The 17,410-nt window shown below is 41.0% G+C and overlaps 1 protein-coding gene across 7 annotated transcripts in view; it reads right to left on the bottom strand.

Moving 5' to 3' along the window:
- Window positions 1–17,410, bottom strand: part of FRY (FRY microtubule binding protein) — a gene marked incomplete at its 5' end in the record, with an annotated part of 420,839 nt that overhangs the window by 241,181 nt on the left and 162,248 nt on the right. The window contains one exon of one of the 7 annotated variants that reach the window (XM_081286093.1): window positions 1,015–1,156. The exons of 5 other annotated variants lie outside the window; for them this stretch is intronic. In XM_081286093.1, the coding sequence (XP_081142219.1) occupies window positions 1,015–1,084 (70 nt within the window). Of the gene's footprint in view, window positions 1–1,014; window positions 1,157–17,410 lie in introns of those variants that run through there. One more of the 7 variants, XM_081286095.1, reaches the window with a different exon arrangement.

Raw genomic sequence — 17,410 nt, 5'->3', positions numbered from 1 at the left:
GAGGAGATAATTAGTCACCACTTCTTTGAGCATAGGTAAGTTCATTCGTATGTCCATAAAATAATATCAAGTTTTTTTAGTGGAAAAATTTTAAAACAATTAAGGATCTATAATACCTGCTGGCCTTTTATCCAAAGCAAGCACAAAAGCTGTGGGTGAAATAGAGAAGACTTTGTTTTTAAAGTGTTCATAAAAATATAAGACATCACTGATCACCTGAAGGCCTCATTTTAATTTGATCTCCGATTCAGGGTGGCTTAGAGGCTGTCTTTTTGAAATAGCATATTGCTAAAATCTTTATGTAGGTCAGAAATGGAACTTCAAAAGCCATAATACTCTGATAACCTAATGAACGATTAGGGACAAAATTTCACTTGTTTACATTTCAGAAAAGCACGTTATTTGAACTATAGCAAGCATCAGTATTTTTTTTAAAAAAATGCAGATATTAAATGGCATTCTAAATATCATCCAGATGGATAGGGGAGATATCCAATAAATCTTCAGATGCCTTTATGTATGAAAAAAAAGGTGAATCTTAGGTTTTGGACTATTAAGTACTTTTGTGTCTTCAAACAATACCCTAATAAAACAATTACAAAGTACTCCAAAACCCTGCCACACCCCTCTGATTAAACTGCACTTCACAAAAATATTTAGATGAAGCCTGAACAAATCAAATAAACACCCAGTCAAAGGAGGCAGCTTGGAAAACCTGGTCCTGAGATCACCAGAGTCTGAAGGGCCATCTCACTTGAAAATTTAAGCAAACAAAATCTACTGTCATTCCACTGCAGCCTTTGCACTGGAGCAAAGCTAGTTCAGTCTCTGACATTTTGATTTTCATAGCAGATGGAAGCAAAAAAAAAAAAAAAACAACAACAACAACAACAACAAAAAAAAACTTCCTTGGCTCACAAACATATGTGTCCAGTTGAGATCTGATTATTTCTCGAACCTTACGCAACATCCAGCAAACAAACAAACAAAAAGAGGTTATTTTCTATTACTCACTATTACTCCAGGATTTCAGTAAATATTTGATACTGATCTCAAAGAAGCCCGAATCCTGCTGGCTGGCCATGTCTGCAGCATACAAAGAGGCTCCCAGGATTGGGAGCCGCTGGAGGAGCAGGTACCGGGGTGGAGATGTGCCTGTCACAGGTTAGTGATGTAAGCGAGGGGTCAGGCTCAGAGGGAGGCTCTGCAGATCCACCTCCGGCTGGGGTAGGGAGTCCTCATTTAAAGGACGCGGAGGAGCGGGAGAGAGATGCTCAGCCGCTCCTCCTCCTCCGGGGCCAGGACTTGCTTCTTATTTGCTGGGTGCGATCTCCCTGCAGCCCTCAGAGGCGGTGGCCGCTGCTGCTTTCATTTCTGGGCTGCTGTAACCAGAAATGCCTGCTGCCGGCCGCCCGCCCGCAGGCTCAGCTCCAGCCAGGTACGGTACCCAGGAAGTCCCCACCTGAACTGGGATCCGCTTTCCCTGGGGAGGGAGAGTTTCTTGGCCGGCCTCCCCGACACGAGGCAGGAGGCCTCCCTGCCCACACAGCAGCCCCGGGGCTGAGGGATGGGCTGGGAGCGCCGCCCCGGCCCCTGCCTCAACCTGAGCCACCGTTCAGCCTCCGCCTCGGCTGGAGGAGGAGGAATTTCCCAGCTGCTGTGGCTCTTCTTGGGGCAGAAAGGCTTCCAGGCAGCAGACTGGGTATGCGCTGGCCGCTGCTTCCCCTTGTGTCAGTCCCTGAAACATACACCACTGCAGCCCGCTGCGGCAATCCAAGCTGCACCCTTGCATCTGGTTGCTGCAACGTTTGAAAAAAAAAAAAAAAAAAAACCATCCAGGCAGCCTCCTTGCAGCACAGAGGCTTGATCACAACACCCCAGCCTGGGCTTTTCTTCCCTTTCTTTCATGGGCACAGTGTAATCTGCATTTTGTGTTTCTCTCCACCCCCCAGAAATGCAGTATTTTTGAGAGGCACGGGAGCCCCACGTGTGCACCCCAAAGGGACAAGGCAGTACAAGCTGCTTACTCTGCTTGTTTAGAGAATGCTGCATGCAGATCCCACCAAAGATCTGTTTATCTCTAACCTTTCATTTCTAAGACTACGGAGCCCAATAAAGCTCATTTTATTTGTATTCAAAAGATAAGAAACAAAAGCATTAGATTCCTTGCTGTTCCATGGCATTTTACTTCATGAATTCTTGATATCAGATGTCCTGATATGGGTTAGCTTTGTTTCACATTATCATTTAGCTTGACTAGGAGATTAAATACCAGTATTGTATTTTAATAATGACAGGCTATATTTGAGCTGGTGAGATTTGGCCAACCAGCTCATAAGCCATGGGATACTTCTCCCGCCCCTGTACATTTGTGATTAATGTTTTCAAAAAGAATTAATAAATTACATGATCATTATTTAACACAACAAATGTCGGGCAACCCCCTCCCATCAACAAACAAATTGGACTTTCTAGATTAACAGTTCATTTGGGAAATGGAAGGGAAAGATTTAAGACAAAGACTTTAAAAAATTCAACACTAAATGGCATTTTTAAAACTGTGTCCTGAAATGTCCTACCTTATTGATATAATGAGCTTTTCAAACTTTGCACTTAGACAAAGGCAAGCACTCAACCACTCAGATTCTTAACTCCACTCACAACCTTTTATTCTCATGAAATCTCTCATCAGACTGACTTCTTTTTTTTACTCATATGCAAACTAAAATTGAAGAGCTAATTTTCTCTTATTATCTATACTTTAATGTATAGATACTACGTAAAATAGGACCCAAAGGTTTTACTTCAAAATAACTATTATATCTGATAGCAAATGTAATACCTGTGTCCACTGATCTGGGGCCTCTCCCACCTTAGATGGCAATGAATAACAGGGACATTACAGGATACTTTGGAATGAATGATGGACAGGTTCTCAAAGCAGGGCTCCAGCTCCTACGTGGCACCAGCCTTTACTAGCCATGAGACCTAAGGCAAAGTCTTAACCTCCCTAACCCTTACTTTGCTCTATTATAAAATGGGGATAATTGTACCTACTTCCTATGGTAGTTTGGAAGAGTAAATGACATTATGTATGAAAAGTACTCAGTACAGAATACTGTACATAGTAAACAATCACATTTTATTATTATTATTTTTTTAGAGAGAGAGAATTTTTTAATTTTTTTTTTTTTTTTTTAGTTTTTGGCGGACACAACATCTTTGTTTGTATGTGGTGCTGAGGATTGAACTCGGGCCGCACACATGCCAGGCGAGCACGCTACCGCTTGAGCCACATCCCCAGCCCCACATTTTATTATTTTTATTCATTAATATTATGAACTCTGAATGACTCCAGAACTGTTTTTAACTTAGATTATCTATCTATTTACTTATTTTTACTGTTTATGTGACTGAGAAGGCATATTACTTTTGAACAACCATAGGAACTATTTAGAGACAGCAGGTTGGAGACATTTAAAATTAGCTGTAATAAGCAAACATGTTCTTCTATATTGGTATTCAAATATATAGAGATTCTCTGAATATTTATTCTCTGGCTTTTTAGAAAAGTTTTCAATTGTTCTATAAATGTACTAACTTCCTGAGGATGCCACTCATATATATATATATATATCAAAGGAAACTATCATAAAAATTTAAATGCTATTTAGAAATGAATGTGTTATATGGCCTCTAATTTTCCCTATGAAGAGTGAATCAGCAACTAAGAGTCCCGTTTCTATCTGTTAAAACTCTAGCCTGTCCAGTGCATGCTATTTTCTTTTTCTAATTTGAATACCTTTAAAGAGAACATATATTGTACAAGAACAAAAAGGGCCTTTTGTTTTGCTGAAAGGCCTGCAAATCAAATAGAATGACACCTGCTGCAAGCTGGGATAAAACATTTACCCTTTTGTCTCCTCTTTCTCTTTTTCTCTTTATCTCGGGGCGGGGGGGGGGCTTATAAAAAAAATAGAGATAGAGGAGGCACTGGACAAAGGTACTTTGAAATACAATAATAAAATCTGAACCTGTCCCTGGCTTTCTTCTTGATTTCAGTTGTCATTTAAGATGACCTCGAGGTATACCTTAGATTTCATACCTATACAAAATGAGGGGATTCTTCCTTTAAAGTCTTGGGAAACTAAACAATGAATCTTTAAGCAAGAAATTAGGGGTAGACATCGGGACTAAGAGAAAGATAACAGTAGTACAGGAAAAGCCAAAGGTCCCAGGAAATGGTATTGAAGACTGGAAAAAATAAAGTAGCCTGAGACACATGATAGTGATTAATGAGACCATCTACACTTATTGAACTTTAATACTGTGCTGAAATACACACTTCAAAATTATATTTAATCCTTACTTCAAACCTATGAGGCAAGCACTCTTGCTAGCCTATTTTACAGATGAGAAAATTGAGGCTTAAAGGGGCAAAAAATAAGATCAAAGTCATATACCTGTTAGGTCTAGCCATTTTTAGAACCAGTTATCCTAACTTTATTATTTATTTATTTATTTTTAATATTTATTTTTTAGTTGTAGATGGATACAATACCTTTATTTTATTTTTTATGTGGTGCTGAGGATTGAACCCAAGGCCTCACATGTGCTAGGCAAGCACTCTACCGCTGAGCCACAACCCCAGCCCCTAACTTTAATATCATCGTCGTCGTCGTCGTCGTCGTCATCATCATATCATCATTATTAATATTTATTATTTTCAAATCATAAGCAACATGAGAATCAACTTCTTTACCACTCTCCTCATCACAGATGTGAAGTCCTGCCAGCTCTCCCAGATTACTCATTTTCTTACTGCCCAGCTTTTGCCTGGGTAAGGAATTACTGTAGTTCCTGAAGGAAACTAGGAAAGAATGTCATTATTTTTCATATTTATCTTACAGGTTGCGTCCTGACCTGGAGTTGAGGGGAGGCAGCTGCAGATGGAAATCTTGTCTGAAATCTATTCTCCATGTTGTCAAGGGCTGGTAATGGGCTCAGTCTACCCGGACATGGGGCTGCATCATCCCAGGACTCAATCCAGAGGGAAGGGTGTCTATTTGGTGATCAAGACACCATGGGGGTGTTATGGTTTGGATCTGAAATGTTGCCCAAAGACTCATGTGTTGAAGGCTAGTTCCCCAATGCATTTGGGGAAGTGAATGGATTATGAGGTTCTGATCTCATCAATGCATTAATCCATTGATAGGTTCACAGTTTAAGGGACTACTGGAGGATTCTGGTTGAAGGACACAGGTGTCACTAGTGGGGTGCCTTTGAAGAGCATATTTTGTCCTTGCCCCTTCTTCCTAGCCGACATCCTTCTCTGCCCCATGTTCCTAGTCATGATGTTCTTCCTTTCCTCAGGCCCAAAGATGGTGCTGGCTGGCCACAGACTGAAAACTCTGAAACTGTAAGCCAAAATTAATCTTTCCTTCTTTAATTTAATTTGTTGGATATTTTATCATAGCAATGAAAAGTCAACCAGCATAGTAGGTTGGTAGGAACTCTGAGTTGTGCAGGAGGAATCAGGAGAGCATGCTGTTTCAAGAAGGGATGGCCCAACTGGTCCCTTATGTTCCAGCTGGCTGAGTAGCCACATGGGGTGTGAGCGGTAGAGAGTATTTTGAGTTACATCTCACAATCGGTGGCATTTGCCCTTCTCCTGCCTGGATTCCTATTAGAACCATCTCTCTCTCCCTTTGGAAGAGCTGTATCTTTGGGTTTTGTATCCCCACACTCCTCCCAGCTCACAGTCAGTCCTCACACGTTGAGTGAATGAATGAAGAGGCTCGCCATGCCTGTCTAGGTTATTTGCTGCCTGTGGGGGGAAAACGTGCAACAGAAGAATAATTAATTTTAATTTATATTTCATTTATACTTTCCTAGCAATTCAGACAACTTTTTTGAGACTAAAATGCATGGTGGTCAAAAATAAAATGTAAAAACAAAGCTACGCTAACAGTCTGGATGCTTGCCAACCTCAAGAGACACTACCTAATAATGATTTTCAAACATCTGATGGAGTTGATTGGGTTAGGGTTGGAGTCCACCCCCTTCCCCTGTGGATGGGTGCACGTGGGTCCCCATGTGTAATTACTGTCACAGAGTGACATGCACGTTCATGAACAGAATGTGTTATGCACAAGAGAAATGCTTCACAAGCAAGCTGAAGAAACAAAGGAAACTCACTTGATGTATGAAAAAGATCGCTTTATCCGTTCTTGATCAGCAGTTTCAAATGATCAGCAGTTTCAAATTCCAAAAGTATTAAGTATATTATATCACCATGACTGTACATTGCACTGTAAGAACTGTTCCAAAGGAAATGAAGTGCTTCCTAGATTGAGTTAAATGGACAGCAGCTGAGATCAACAGTGACAGGTATAGAGAAAGAATTTCATTTTACTGTAAATAGTAGAATACATAAGAGGTGTAGAAATCACCTAAAGAAGAAAGTGTCATAATAAATAGCATGCTTTTCTTTTGACCTGTGTGAGAACAGAGATTTGGGCTGATCTATCCTATTCTAAGAAATATTAGAGGAAAAAAAAAGATGCCACATGATGTTCACGTCATAAGCATAAAAAGTAATAATTGTTTCCTTAAAAAACCCAACCCACAGACACAAGTCTTCACAAAGTTAGATTCCATAAGTTTGGAAAACATTTACTCCATTGCTATCCACTGCAAATAATTTTTTCAGTGGATTGACAAATACATTAAATTTTCTTGAATGCAACAGAATTTCAGAGCTTGTAGCCTAGATTTAGACATAAACAAGGAAAATCATGTTTCCTGAAATGTTTTTCATTCAAAACAAAATAGCAGCAGAACCCCCCCCCCTTTTTTTAAATTTTCCTTTGCTACTCAGCTCCTCTGCAAAGGAATTTTATAAGGCACAAAGACAAAGGAGCCCAGTGATTATCCAGTGCAAGGGGAAGCCCTTGAAGGATACAAGCAGACAACAATAAAAGACACAGAACGTAGAACATTACAGGGGGGAGCAAGGGGAAAGAAAGCCAGGAAACCACACCACTCTCTGCTCTGTGTACAGAAGGTCCCTCCAGACGCCCATTGTCGCCCTGGGCAGGAACTGACATTAACTGAGTGCTTAATATTGAAGACTTGGGCCAGGCTGGATCTCAGAGGCCAAATCTGTACCAAAAGGCTCACCTGCTGGGAACCTCTCTAACTGGCACTGGAAGATCCACAGAATAAAACGGAACTGTGGTGTCAGCTATCCCAGGCTTCCAACCTGGGAAATAAAGAGAGAGCATCTTCCTAAACCGCATTCCAGACAACTGAACTGTGACCTCAAGAACAGGTATTCAAAGACGATCAGTTAGAAGGGGGGTGACACTGTATCCTAGAGTTGATCCCTCCTTTATCGCACAGGAGCTGTGTTGGCAGAGTTGTTGAACGACTGTGGCCTCAGTTTCCTTGTCTGTGAACTAGGGCTTATCCCACAGTTCAACAATTAAATGAGTGTCAAGGCAGGTGACAAGTGTTATGTATCAGATCTGTAGTGACCAATGAACCCAGAATATTCAGCACAAGATGTCCCCTGAAGCTCACACTCGTGTTAGGAAAGAGGGAGAGGGACCATCCTTCTGCAGAGGGATCCCTACTTATAGCCACCTGTGCAGAGCTAGCTACCAAGGTGAGGTGGATCTGCCAACAAGGCTGAAGGTGTGTCAAGCAAAGAAAACCTAAACATATGCACAGACAACTTTGGGGCCTGGGGTAAACTATATGACTAGAGGTTCTTGTTAGTTTAGCATCTTTTCAAAATTTACTTGATTTAGTCCTATCAATTTCTCGAAGTAGGGCTGGTATATTTGCATATTCTTAACCCAGAGCCCAAATGAGGAGATGTTGTAGTCCATATGTACTTTATACTTATAAAAATTTCACCTCAAATTCTGCAGAACACTTCTGGCATAGTAACCCTTTAATGTTGTATTTATGGATGTCTATGCAAAGAAGAAAGCATGTATTTTTTTCCATCACCCCTTATCATGAAAGTAGTTATTTACATGCAGATGCAAATAAGTTCAATGTAACTAGCTATGGTAAGTAGCCAACTGTTAAAACATCTTAGAATAAATGTTAAGTCTCTTCTGATGAAGCCAAAAACCATATTGCTTTGCATATGAGTATTTACCAAAAATGCACAGACAGGTAATGCTCAGCAGGATGAAAACCAATTATATTTATATCAATTGTCATCACTCTTTCCTAAACATTTACAATGTAACAGAGAACTAAGAAACTGTTGGTTCTTCTCTGTATAAATGATAATCCAACAACACAGAAAAGGAGCATTGTCATGGTGGAACTGAAGTATTGGGTGATAAGCTATGACTACGAGTTAGTGATAAAAATTAAGTACCTTATAGAGCTACAGCCACTATTTCTATTTTTTTTATTTCATTGGTGTTCCCAATTTCATGCTCAAAAATAAACATTTACAGTGTAAGTCACAGGGAACAGATCAATTTTGCTCAAAGGCACCACTTACTAAAATCTGAAATTTTAGAAACACAAAATTGGGGGAAATTAAAAATTTTGATTAATTTTATTTATATTCACATGACACAAATTTCACATATACTTTTTCTTTTCTTTTAAATGTTTCCTTTTCTGCATGTTTACACTTACCTACCAACAAAGGTTGAAGGACTAGGAATTAGGAAACTCCTTATTCTTCTTATTTTGACCCTGGTGCTATTTTAGACAAGTTATTTCTCTACAAAATGAAAAACGTTCCTTTTCACTATCAAATTATTTCTTGGGGTGCTGGGGCTGGGGCTCAGCGGTAGCGCACTTGCCTGCCATGTGTGAGGCACTGGGTTCGATTCTCAGCACCACATATAAATAAATAAAATAAAGGTCTATCAACAACTAAAAAAAAAATTATTTCTTAGGGCAGGTTCTAAGATTTTCCATACCATAGAGAAGAACCATGGCTTGGCTAAAGCAGAATGCTGGATAATAAATTATTTTATAGAAGTTTTTGACATGCATTATTTAAATTTTTGGCAACAGATTCACCTTCTCAATAATGTTTTGATAAAATAAGAAAGAACACACACTGGCTGACTGGCAGGAGAAGTTGGCAGGGGACCAAAAAAATAATTGGGGATTAGAAAGGGATAAATCGATATGAAAATGACCAAGTCATCTACTATGAAATTAATGAAGCAATAGCAAAGTGCTTTGATGAGCTTAAAACTGATAGCAACTATCCACTTGGCATGTCCTGGGGGCCAGGGAGAGAGACCATAGCCCAAAGCCAGGTTATTAACACTGGGATTAAGGACAGTGGAACTAGGGCATTGAAGACATGGACAGCATCCCTTCATTTGGAGCTAACACTTTAAAAAGAAGTTGTCTACCTCACTGAGCAGCACTGACTTCACCTTCAAAGTCCTCCAAATGGCCATCTGTTCACAGAGCTGCCTGGTGCAATCCCCCTGGTTCCTGCCTTTTAGAAGGCTCCGGGTAACACAGAAGCACACACATTACCTTCTCCACCCTCAGGCCTTGTTCAGAAGCATTAGAAAATGTAACTGAGAAGGGGAGAGTATTTTGCAGGATGGGGAAAGTCCTGCAAGGCATGTTTTTAGAAAGGGTGGGAAATCACCACCCTACTTTGACCAGACAGGCAGGGCTTTGTGTAGGAGGGCGAGGCTGTCAGAAACTGAATGAGGGACAGCTGCAGCTCGGCAGGCTGGTGGGGAGAGCAATTCCAACTGTTCAGAAGTGAGGTGGAGAGTAATGAGCTTTGCAGACCGTCAGGCTGGGAGAGGTCACTCTGAGAAATGGAGTTGGAGGGTCATGATTCTGACCCGTGGTGTTGGCCATAGAGAAATTCAAGCTTCGGGTCAGGTCAGGCCTGCTCCACCAGGTACTGACCAGTTTTCCACCTATGTGTCTGACCTATTCCTTTCTCATTCATAGGGTGTATATGATACTATCCTACCTGTCCTCTACCCTACACTGTTCCATGATCTCAAAGGAGATTCAAAGGAAGCGCTCTGTATTCCCAGGGTGCTGGCATCAGAGATGCTCAGGGCTTCATTAATGCATGAGTAAGAAAATAAGATGGCAGGTGAACCCCCTCCAGTCCTCCTTCCTAAGAAACACACTGGTACCTCCCTGGTCATTGTACCAGCTTGCTGGACTTTCAGTTTTTGGTTTAGGGACATGCCCGGGGTGTCCTGCTCTGTAAGTGGCCATTCACCAACTCCAGGAATGTGCTGGTGGTTTGCCTGGGTCTTATCCAAATGCTACTCCAGCCTCTCTGAATAAATACAGGATGGGTGGTAACTGCAGTTGGAGAAATACTCCACCCTACCTCTAGCCTTATTTTCCACCTTCTTTGCTCTCCAGGGGAATTTTTCCTTTCTCTTATCCTTTTAAATTATTTTTAGAAATTAATTTTGTCTATGATTTCTTATATCCTTACCTTTGTGTGTTACTCTCCATGTGTCTGATTTATACTGTGTTCATTAAAACAAGGAGTAGCAAAAGAGTCAGAGAAAGAGCCATGTACATGGCCTTCTTTGGGAATTTTGGGTGAAAGGTAAGAGAGGGGCGGCTATGTGAGAAATAGATCAGTGAAAGGCTGAACCTGGGGTTAAACTAGCAATACTCTCTCCATTGGCCTCCTATTTATTCTTACAGTGGAGGAAACTGAAACTGATGGAGGTCCAATAGTAATCCAGTATGCTGAAAATATTACCATTTCAATATGTAATAAACATCAAAATCATTAGTAGAACATTTAATATGTTTGCACTAAATATTTGAAATCTGATGCAATTTTTACGGCACCTCTAAGTTTTTATGGCATTAACCACGAATAGCTATTCTGTCCTTGGAATGTACATCAGTGGCTGGTGACTGCTATATACATTCTAAGGGCATAATAGCTACCAGTGGCTGGTGATTCTCTTATTGAACAGCGCAGCTCTAGAAATTTCTTGACAATTTTTGTGTCATGAACCTTTTTGGCAGTCTGGTGAAGCCTATGGCTCCTTCTCAGAATAAATTTACATGAATAAAATAAAATCCACAGGTTATAAAGAAAATGAATTGTTTTAAAATGTAATTATAATTTTTTTCTTTATGGGCCTTTACTTTATTGATTTATTTTTATGTGGTGCTGAGGATTGAACCCAGTGCCTCACACATGCTAGGCAAGCATTGTACCACTGAGCCACAAACCCAGCCATAATTAAAAAGTTCTTTTAAAAACATAAAATTGTGGTATTGTATACACACAAATTCTTTATTAGCGCCTTAAATAAAATACTCCAGAATCAGGTCTAATAGTAAATTTTAAATAAAATAATATCTAAAAGCATAAGTAAAATTTCCATAAACCTAAAGCACCTGTAATGTGATGAAAATACCTGACTTCTATTGGTAGCAAATAATAGTCGCTTTTATTGGTGCTATCAATAATACTGTATATAGTTTGTCGCCTATATTTGTAATTGAAGAGAATACTAAGTGCCAGTTAGAGGTTGGTAAGAAGTGAAATGTAACAGTTTCCCATCTAAGTCCTTCAGTCTGACCCATGGAGCTGCTCCAGAGCTTGGGCTTTACCTACTATGCCCTGCTGCTCCCAAAGCACCACTCCCTCCAGAGAGCCCAGTTTTCACAGGATGCTTGAAGATGGTCACGAATAACTGTTGCAACTTTGAGAAGCTTTGCCCATTCTCCTTCAAGTTTTCTTTTCTTTTCTTTTTTCTTTTTTTGTTAGTATTTGTTTTTTAGGTGTAGATGGACACAGTGCCTTTATTTTATTTACTTATTTTTATGTGGCGCTGAGAATCGAACCCAGGGCCTTGCACGTGCTGGGCGAGTACTCTACCACTGAGCTACAACCTCAGCCCCAAGTTTCCTTGATTCTACTTCTTTTTCACTCTTGTCACTCACTTTTTTTATTGTCCACACCTGCTTTTCAGCATCTCACCCTTCTATATGATATTCAAGTGATATTTAAATACTTGAACCATTCAATAAATGGAAACCATAGATGCAATACTTGTCCCCCAAATTGACACTAGATTATAGAATACTAGCCAGTTACAAGCCTCAGAGCATATCAAGCACATGCAGTATTGCTCATACTTGAATATGATCTCAATTTTCTCTTTTGAGACTATGATACATAAAATGGCAACCTCACACAATAAACTCCTTCAAAGAGCACATATGTATATACACACACATACTGTTTCCAATTGACAAAAAAAAATCGCAAATTCATTATAATCCAAAGGGAAAGAAACATCATTATATTATTCTTATTATTTTAAATATTTTTGGTTGTAGATGGACACAATATTTTTACCTTATTTATTTATTTATTTTTACCTGGTGCTGAGGCTCGAACTCAGTGCCTCATGCATGCAAGGCAAGTGCTCTACTACTGAGTTACAACCCCAACCCTTCATTATTTTATTAAATACAATTAAAATAATACTCTGGTATAATAGCTAATCCCATTTAAAAAATTCATTTTGCTTTGAGTTGTGGAGGTAATTTGGTGAGCTGAAGCCAGGGTATCTTTCTAACGAAATGGAATATCTTAGAGTACATCAGACACAGTAAAGGTGAATACTGTTTATGACGCTTTCATCATATAAATATATACACACATGTGAATGCTGGGTGGCAGCAATTCAACATAAAATGTATTTCTTATTGTGAGTTATCATTTAAAAAGTTTGAAGTCCTCATACACTGCTAGTGAGAAGGTAAAAATCGTTCAGCTGCTATGGAAATAGTTTGGTGTTCCTCAAGTAACACAGAACTAGTAAATAATCCCGCAATTTTCCTAGGTATATACCCCAAAGAAATGAGAACAGGTATTCAAACAAGGCACATACATGGTCACAGCAACACTATTCACAGTAGTTGGAAGGTGGAAACAGCTCAATGTCCACCAGTGCACGAATGCTCACAGATGTCCACCAAATGCTAGTTCCTTTCCTCATCCTTCTTGATTTCATATGGCCAGGGGAATATCATTCAGCCAATGGAATACCATTCAGCCACATAAAGGAATGCTGTTAGGATACCTGCTCTAATGTGGATGGGCTTTTACAACATTATTAATATAATTAAAGGTATATTATGTGGCTTGGAGCACTTGCCTCACATGTGTGAGACACTGGGTTTGATTCTCAGCCCCTCATATAAATAAATGGATAAAATAAAATTCATCAACAACTAAAAAAAATTTCAAAAAAGGAAATATCCAGAAAAGGTAAATTGACAGAAAGAAGTCAGGGGTCACAGGGAAGGAGTGGTGGGGGACAAACTTCTTAATGGTTAAGGGTTTTACTTGAATGGTGGAAATGAGTTGGGATGAGAGGGAAGTGGTGGCTGTACAATACTGTGAATGCACAACCTGCCACCATAGTGTCACTTGACAATGGGTAACGATACGTGTTTCGCCTCTCTCACTTATTTTTCAAGTGGAGTGCTCTGGAAGGCTCTGCGTGCCTTGTGCCCACTTGCAGTGCTGCTCCATCTCCACCTAGTGGTGAAGGCACCTTCTGTGAGGACTCCAGCACTAAGGATGCCTGCCTGCCAGAGAGCCATTGCCCAGCACAGAGGAGCAAGGTCTGCACCTCAAGTGCCGGCAGCTTCATGAGGGTCTCCATATTGCACAGATAACCATCAGCCACTTTGAACTTTAGGCAGGAAAGAAGGATGGTTTCTAGTTTTCCCCTAGAAAACTAGATTTATGGGTAGTTCTCAAAACTCAATGAATTTTTCTGGAGGATGGTTTATCTATTTAAAAAATGGGGACAACATTTCCTACCTCAGGATCACTATGAAAATTTGTGAAAGACAGACTAAGAAAGATGCTCAATACAGGCAGAAGCTCACAGCACATGAGTTCCCTTCCTCATTCTTCCTGATTTCTTGAGATACTTGGTGTGGAATTATGAGCCCCAAACAAGATGACTCATACCTGAGTGCTCCTCTGCTTCAAAATCTCATGTGGGTACATGGGGCAAAGTGGCAGGGATCTGGAATAACTATGGAAAGGAAAGGGAGAACCCAAGCATTGAACACAGGGCAGAAACCCAAGTGACCCAAGGCCAAGAGATGAATGCAGCAGGGACCAGGTGAATAGCAGGCAAATAGCAGGAGTGGGAAGAGAAGGAAAGATCTACCAGACAGTCTAGTTAACGCCAAAATGCTACCCCAGTGGGAGTGGGGGCGGCAAGAAACACACGAGGCAAAATATTTGGATATTTTTGCAAGTGGGCTTGCTTGAAAGAGTCCAACTCCATATAATTTGTTCTATAAAAATGGAATCGAAGGCAGACTGAGCTGTGACAGGTAGTTAGTTATAAATCAAAACAGAACAAAGCACACCAGAAAGGACACATAGAAAATCAGGGTCTTTTCAAATGATGAGGTCAAAGAGTTTATACTTGCTTATGCAACACAAAAGGCACAGAAGGAAGGAAGGATAGTGAAATTAATTTGAAATTGGTGGTAAAATTATCAGAACAGAAAGTACTGCTCAAATTTCAGGTTATTCAGATTTGTAGGCGATTCTATAAACTGGTAAATTCTAAAGCACTGGAAAACTCAGGGAGCAAAATTTTAAAAAGCAAAAAAAAAAAAAAATACCACCATTCTTATACCAGGTAGTGCCCCATATCTTTATATATATTTATATATATATATATATACACACACACACATATATATAGTTGTAGGGGGACACAATACCTTTATTTATTTATTTATTTTTATGTGGTGCTGGGGGGAAACCAGGGCGCCACATGCTAGGGAGGGCTCTACCACTGAGCCTCACCGCAGCCTCAATGCCCCATATCTTTGAGGTTTGTATTCCAAGACTACCATGGATGCCTGAGACAGGACAATACTGAACTTTACACATTATCTGAACCTAAGCACTGAAATACTGTGACAGATCAGCTGATCACAGAGAGGGTACTGACCAACGGGCAGGTGGGATATAGAGCCTGGATGTGTCGAATAAAGGGATGATGGGAGTCCCAAGTGGGAAGAGCAAGATGGCATGAGATTTCAACATGTGACCCAAATCAGCTTGCAGTTTAAAACTCATCAACTGTTTGTTTCTGGAATTTTCTATGTATGCCTTCAGTTCCTCTCCTTTACCCACTTTAGTCTGCTCCAGCCTGACTTCCTGGCCACACTCCTGCTAAAGTGTCCCATAGCCTCTGCTCAGCTAGTGGGCAGGTCTCAGTCCTTCACTTAGATGGCATCTCAGCAGCATTTGGACACTCTTCTCAAAACTCCTCCTTGCTTCCAGGGCTTCATGCTTTACCGGTTTCTCGGGCTGGGTGTGGCTGGCCCCTGCCCACCTCTCCAGGCTCATCTTGCGATCTCCTGACCCCCTTTCTTCAATCACCTTGGACTCTCCACCCTTGGGTCTTGGCAGTGCTGTTTGACCTGACTAGATGCCCTTCTCTCTGCTCTTCCCTTTGTCCTTCTATCAGCCTGGCAAGCCTTCCCTTGAGTGTCCAATCTAAATCTAGAGCTACTATTAAAACTTCTCATTGCTAGCTTGTTACCTTTTCTTTAAAGGTACTTTTCACCATATGCAATAGTTCATGTATTATGTAATTAGTTGTCAATATGCTTTTCTCCAGAGCTCTTTGGACTGTCAATTTTGTGAGGTAGACTCCATGTTTATTTTGGTCACCATTTTACTCCTTGGGTTCTGGGACGCTAGGTGAACATCATAAACCCAGTGGCACTCAGTAAGTCATTTTTGAATGAACAGCTCTATGGGTACCTGAATGAATGGGCAAGTGTTCCCGCCCTGGGTAGGGAGGCAGGGTCTTCACCCGAGCAGCTTCAGGCCTTGCATCGTCTTCATGCAAAAGCTGTTCATAGTTTTCGGTCTCTCAGATATCTGCTTGAACTAAGTCCCACTTTGGCTTAGAGAAGCACAATGGAGGACAGCTGGAGGCAAAGGGGCGGGGCAAGGAGCCAAGGAAAGCCAGCTGGAAGAAAATGGTCTCAAGTGCTTCAGAGTTTGATTTCTTATTTCCCTGACACAATCTCCAACCAGGTCGGAAGTCAATGGGACTCTCCCTGGCAGTGTATTGCAGGCCTGGAGAGTGCGGCAGCTATGTGGGTGGGAGGAAGGCAAAGCTTGGGGGTTCAGGAAAGGCAAAACGAGGAGAAGCTCTGGAGATGGATCAACGCCCAGGAGACCTGGGGACAGTGGACCTTATTAGCTGTGGAGACAAACCCCTCAAGCCTAAGCTGCTAGGGACTTATTCCAGCTTTCCTCTGGGAGCAGCAGATACAACTAAAACTCACCCCTCTTCTGGATGCCCCCAATGCCTGTCAAGGTGGACAGCTGGGATGTCCATTCTCTCACTTTTCGCACTTTAGGGAGAGATTCCTTACTGAAGTTATTTCACATCAATGCCTTTCAAAGCAGGGTTTTATTCCTACTAAAGACTGCTGGCATCAAAGCCATAACATCTATAATATGATTTTAAAACTCTTTTATCTACTTAGGAATAACTGGAGATGATAGAAAGTCCAAGCGCAGGTATCTAACTGGGACCGACCTGAGGCTGGGAAGGGTGGGGGGGGGGGAGGGATGGAAAGAGGATGGGTAACAGGTGCTGGGGTGCAGCTGGACAGGAGAAATAGCTCCTAACGTTCTATAGGATAGTAAGAGAACTATGGTTGATGACAGTTGAATGTTTCACAATAGCCAGTAGGGAGGATTTTGAATGTTTCCAACACAAAGAAAAAATAAATGTTTGAGGTAATGAATATGTCAATTACCCTGACCTGATCATCACACATGGTACACATGTATTGAAATGTTACACTGTACCCCATATGTAGGTACAATATTAAGTCGATTAATAATAACAATAGATCTAACTTAAAGCACCACTCCTGAGTCTGTTGATTTGCATGTTGAGAAAGGGGGCAGGCACTCCTGGCCAGTCAGACTGGAAGAATCAGCTTTCGGGATCCAGTGGCACCTTATAAAACAACATGACTTTCCCTGCCATATTTAGTTATTTAACTACTTCTCCTCGCAGCTGAGTTTTTTTAAAACTTCCCTCTCTATCTCCCATCTCCCTTTCCTAATCCCACTCATTCTCCAATTTACTACCATTCCAGCTCCTTGGGAACGAGGGTGTCATGACCAGCATGGAACTTTCTGGTCCTCACTTGGCTTCACCTGTTGGCAGCATTTGGCATTATTGCTCAAGTCTGCTTTTGACACTTTCTCTTTATCAGGCTCCTCTTCTGTTCTTTTTGCCTCTGTTCTCTTCCTACCGCTGTGACTCCATCATGTTATGGGCTCCTCCTCATAGGTCCCTTGCTGGAATAA

Source organism: Spermophilus citellus, assembly GCF_964194105.1.
Source record: "Spermophilus citellus genome assembly, chromosome: 1".
Taxonomy (NCBI): domain Eukaryota; kingdom Metazoa; phylum Chordata; class Mammalia; order Rodentia; family Sciuridae; genus Spermophilus; species Spermophilus citellus.
The sequence above is the reverse complement of the archived record's forward strand: the minus strand, read 5'-3'. Positions and strand labels throughout refer to the sequence as shown.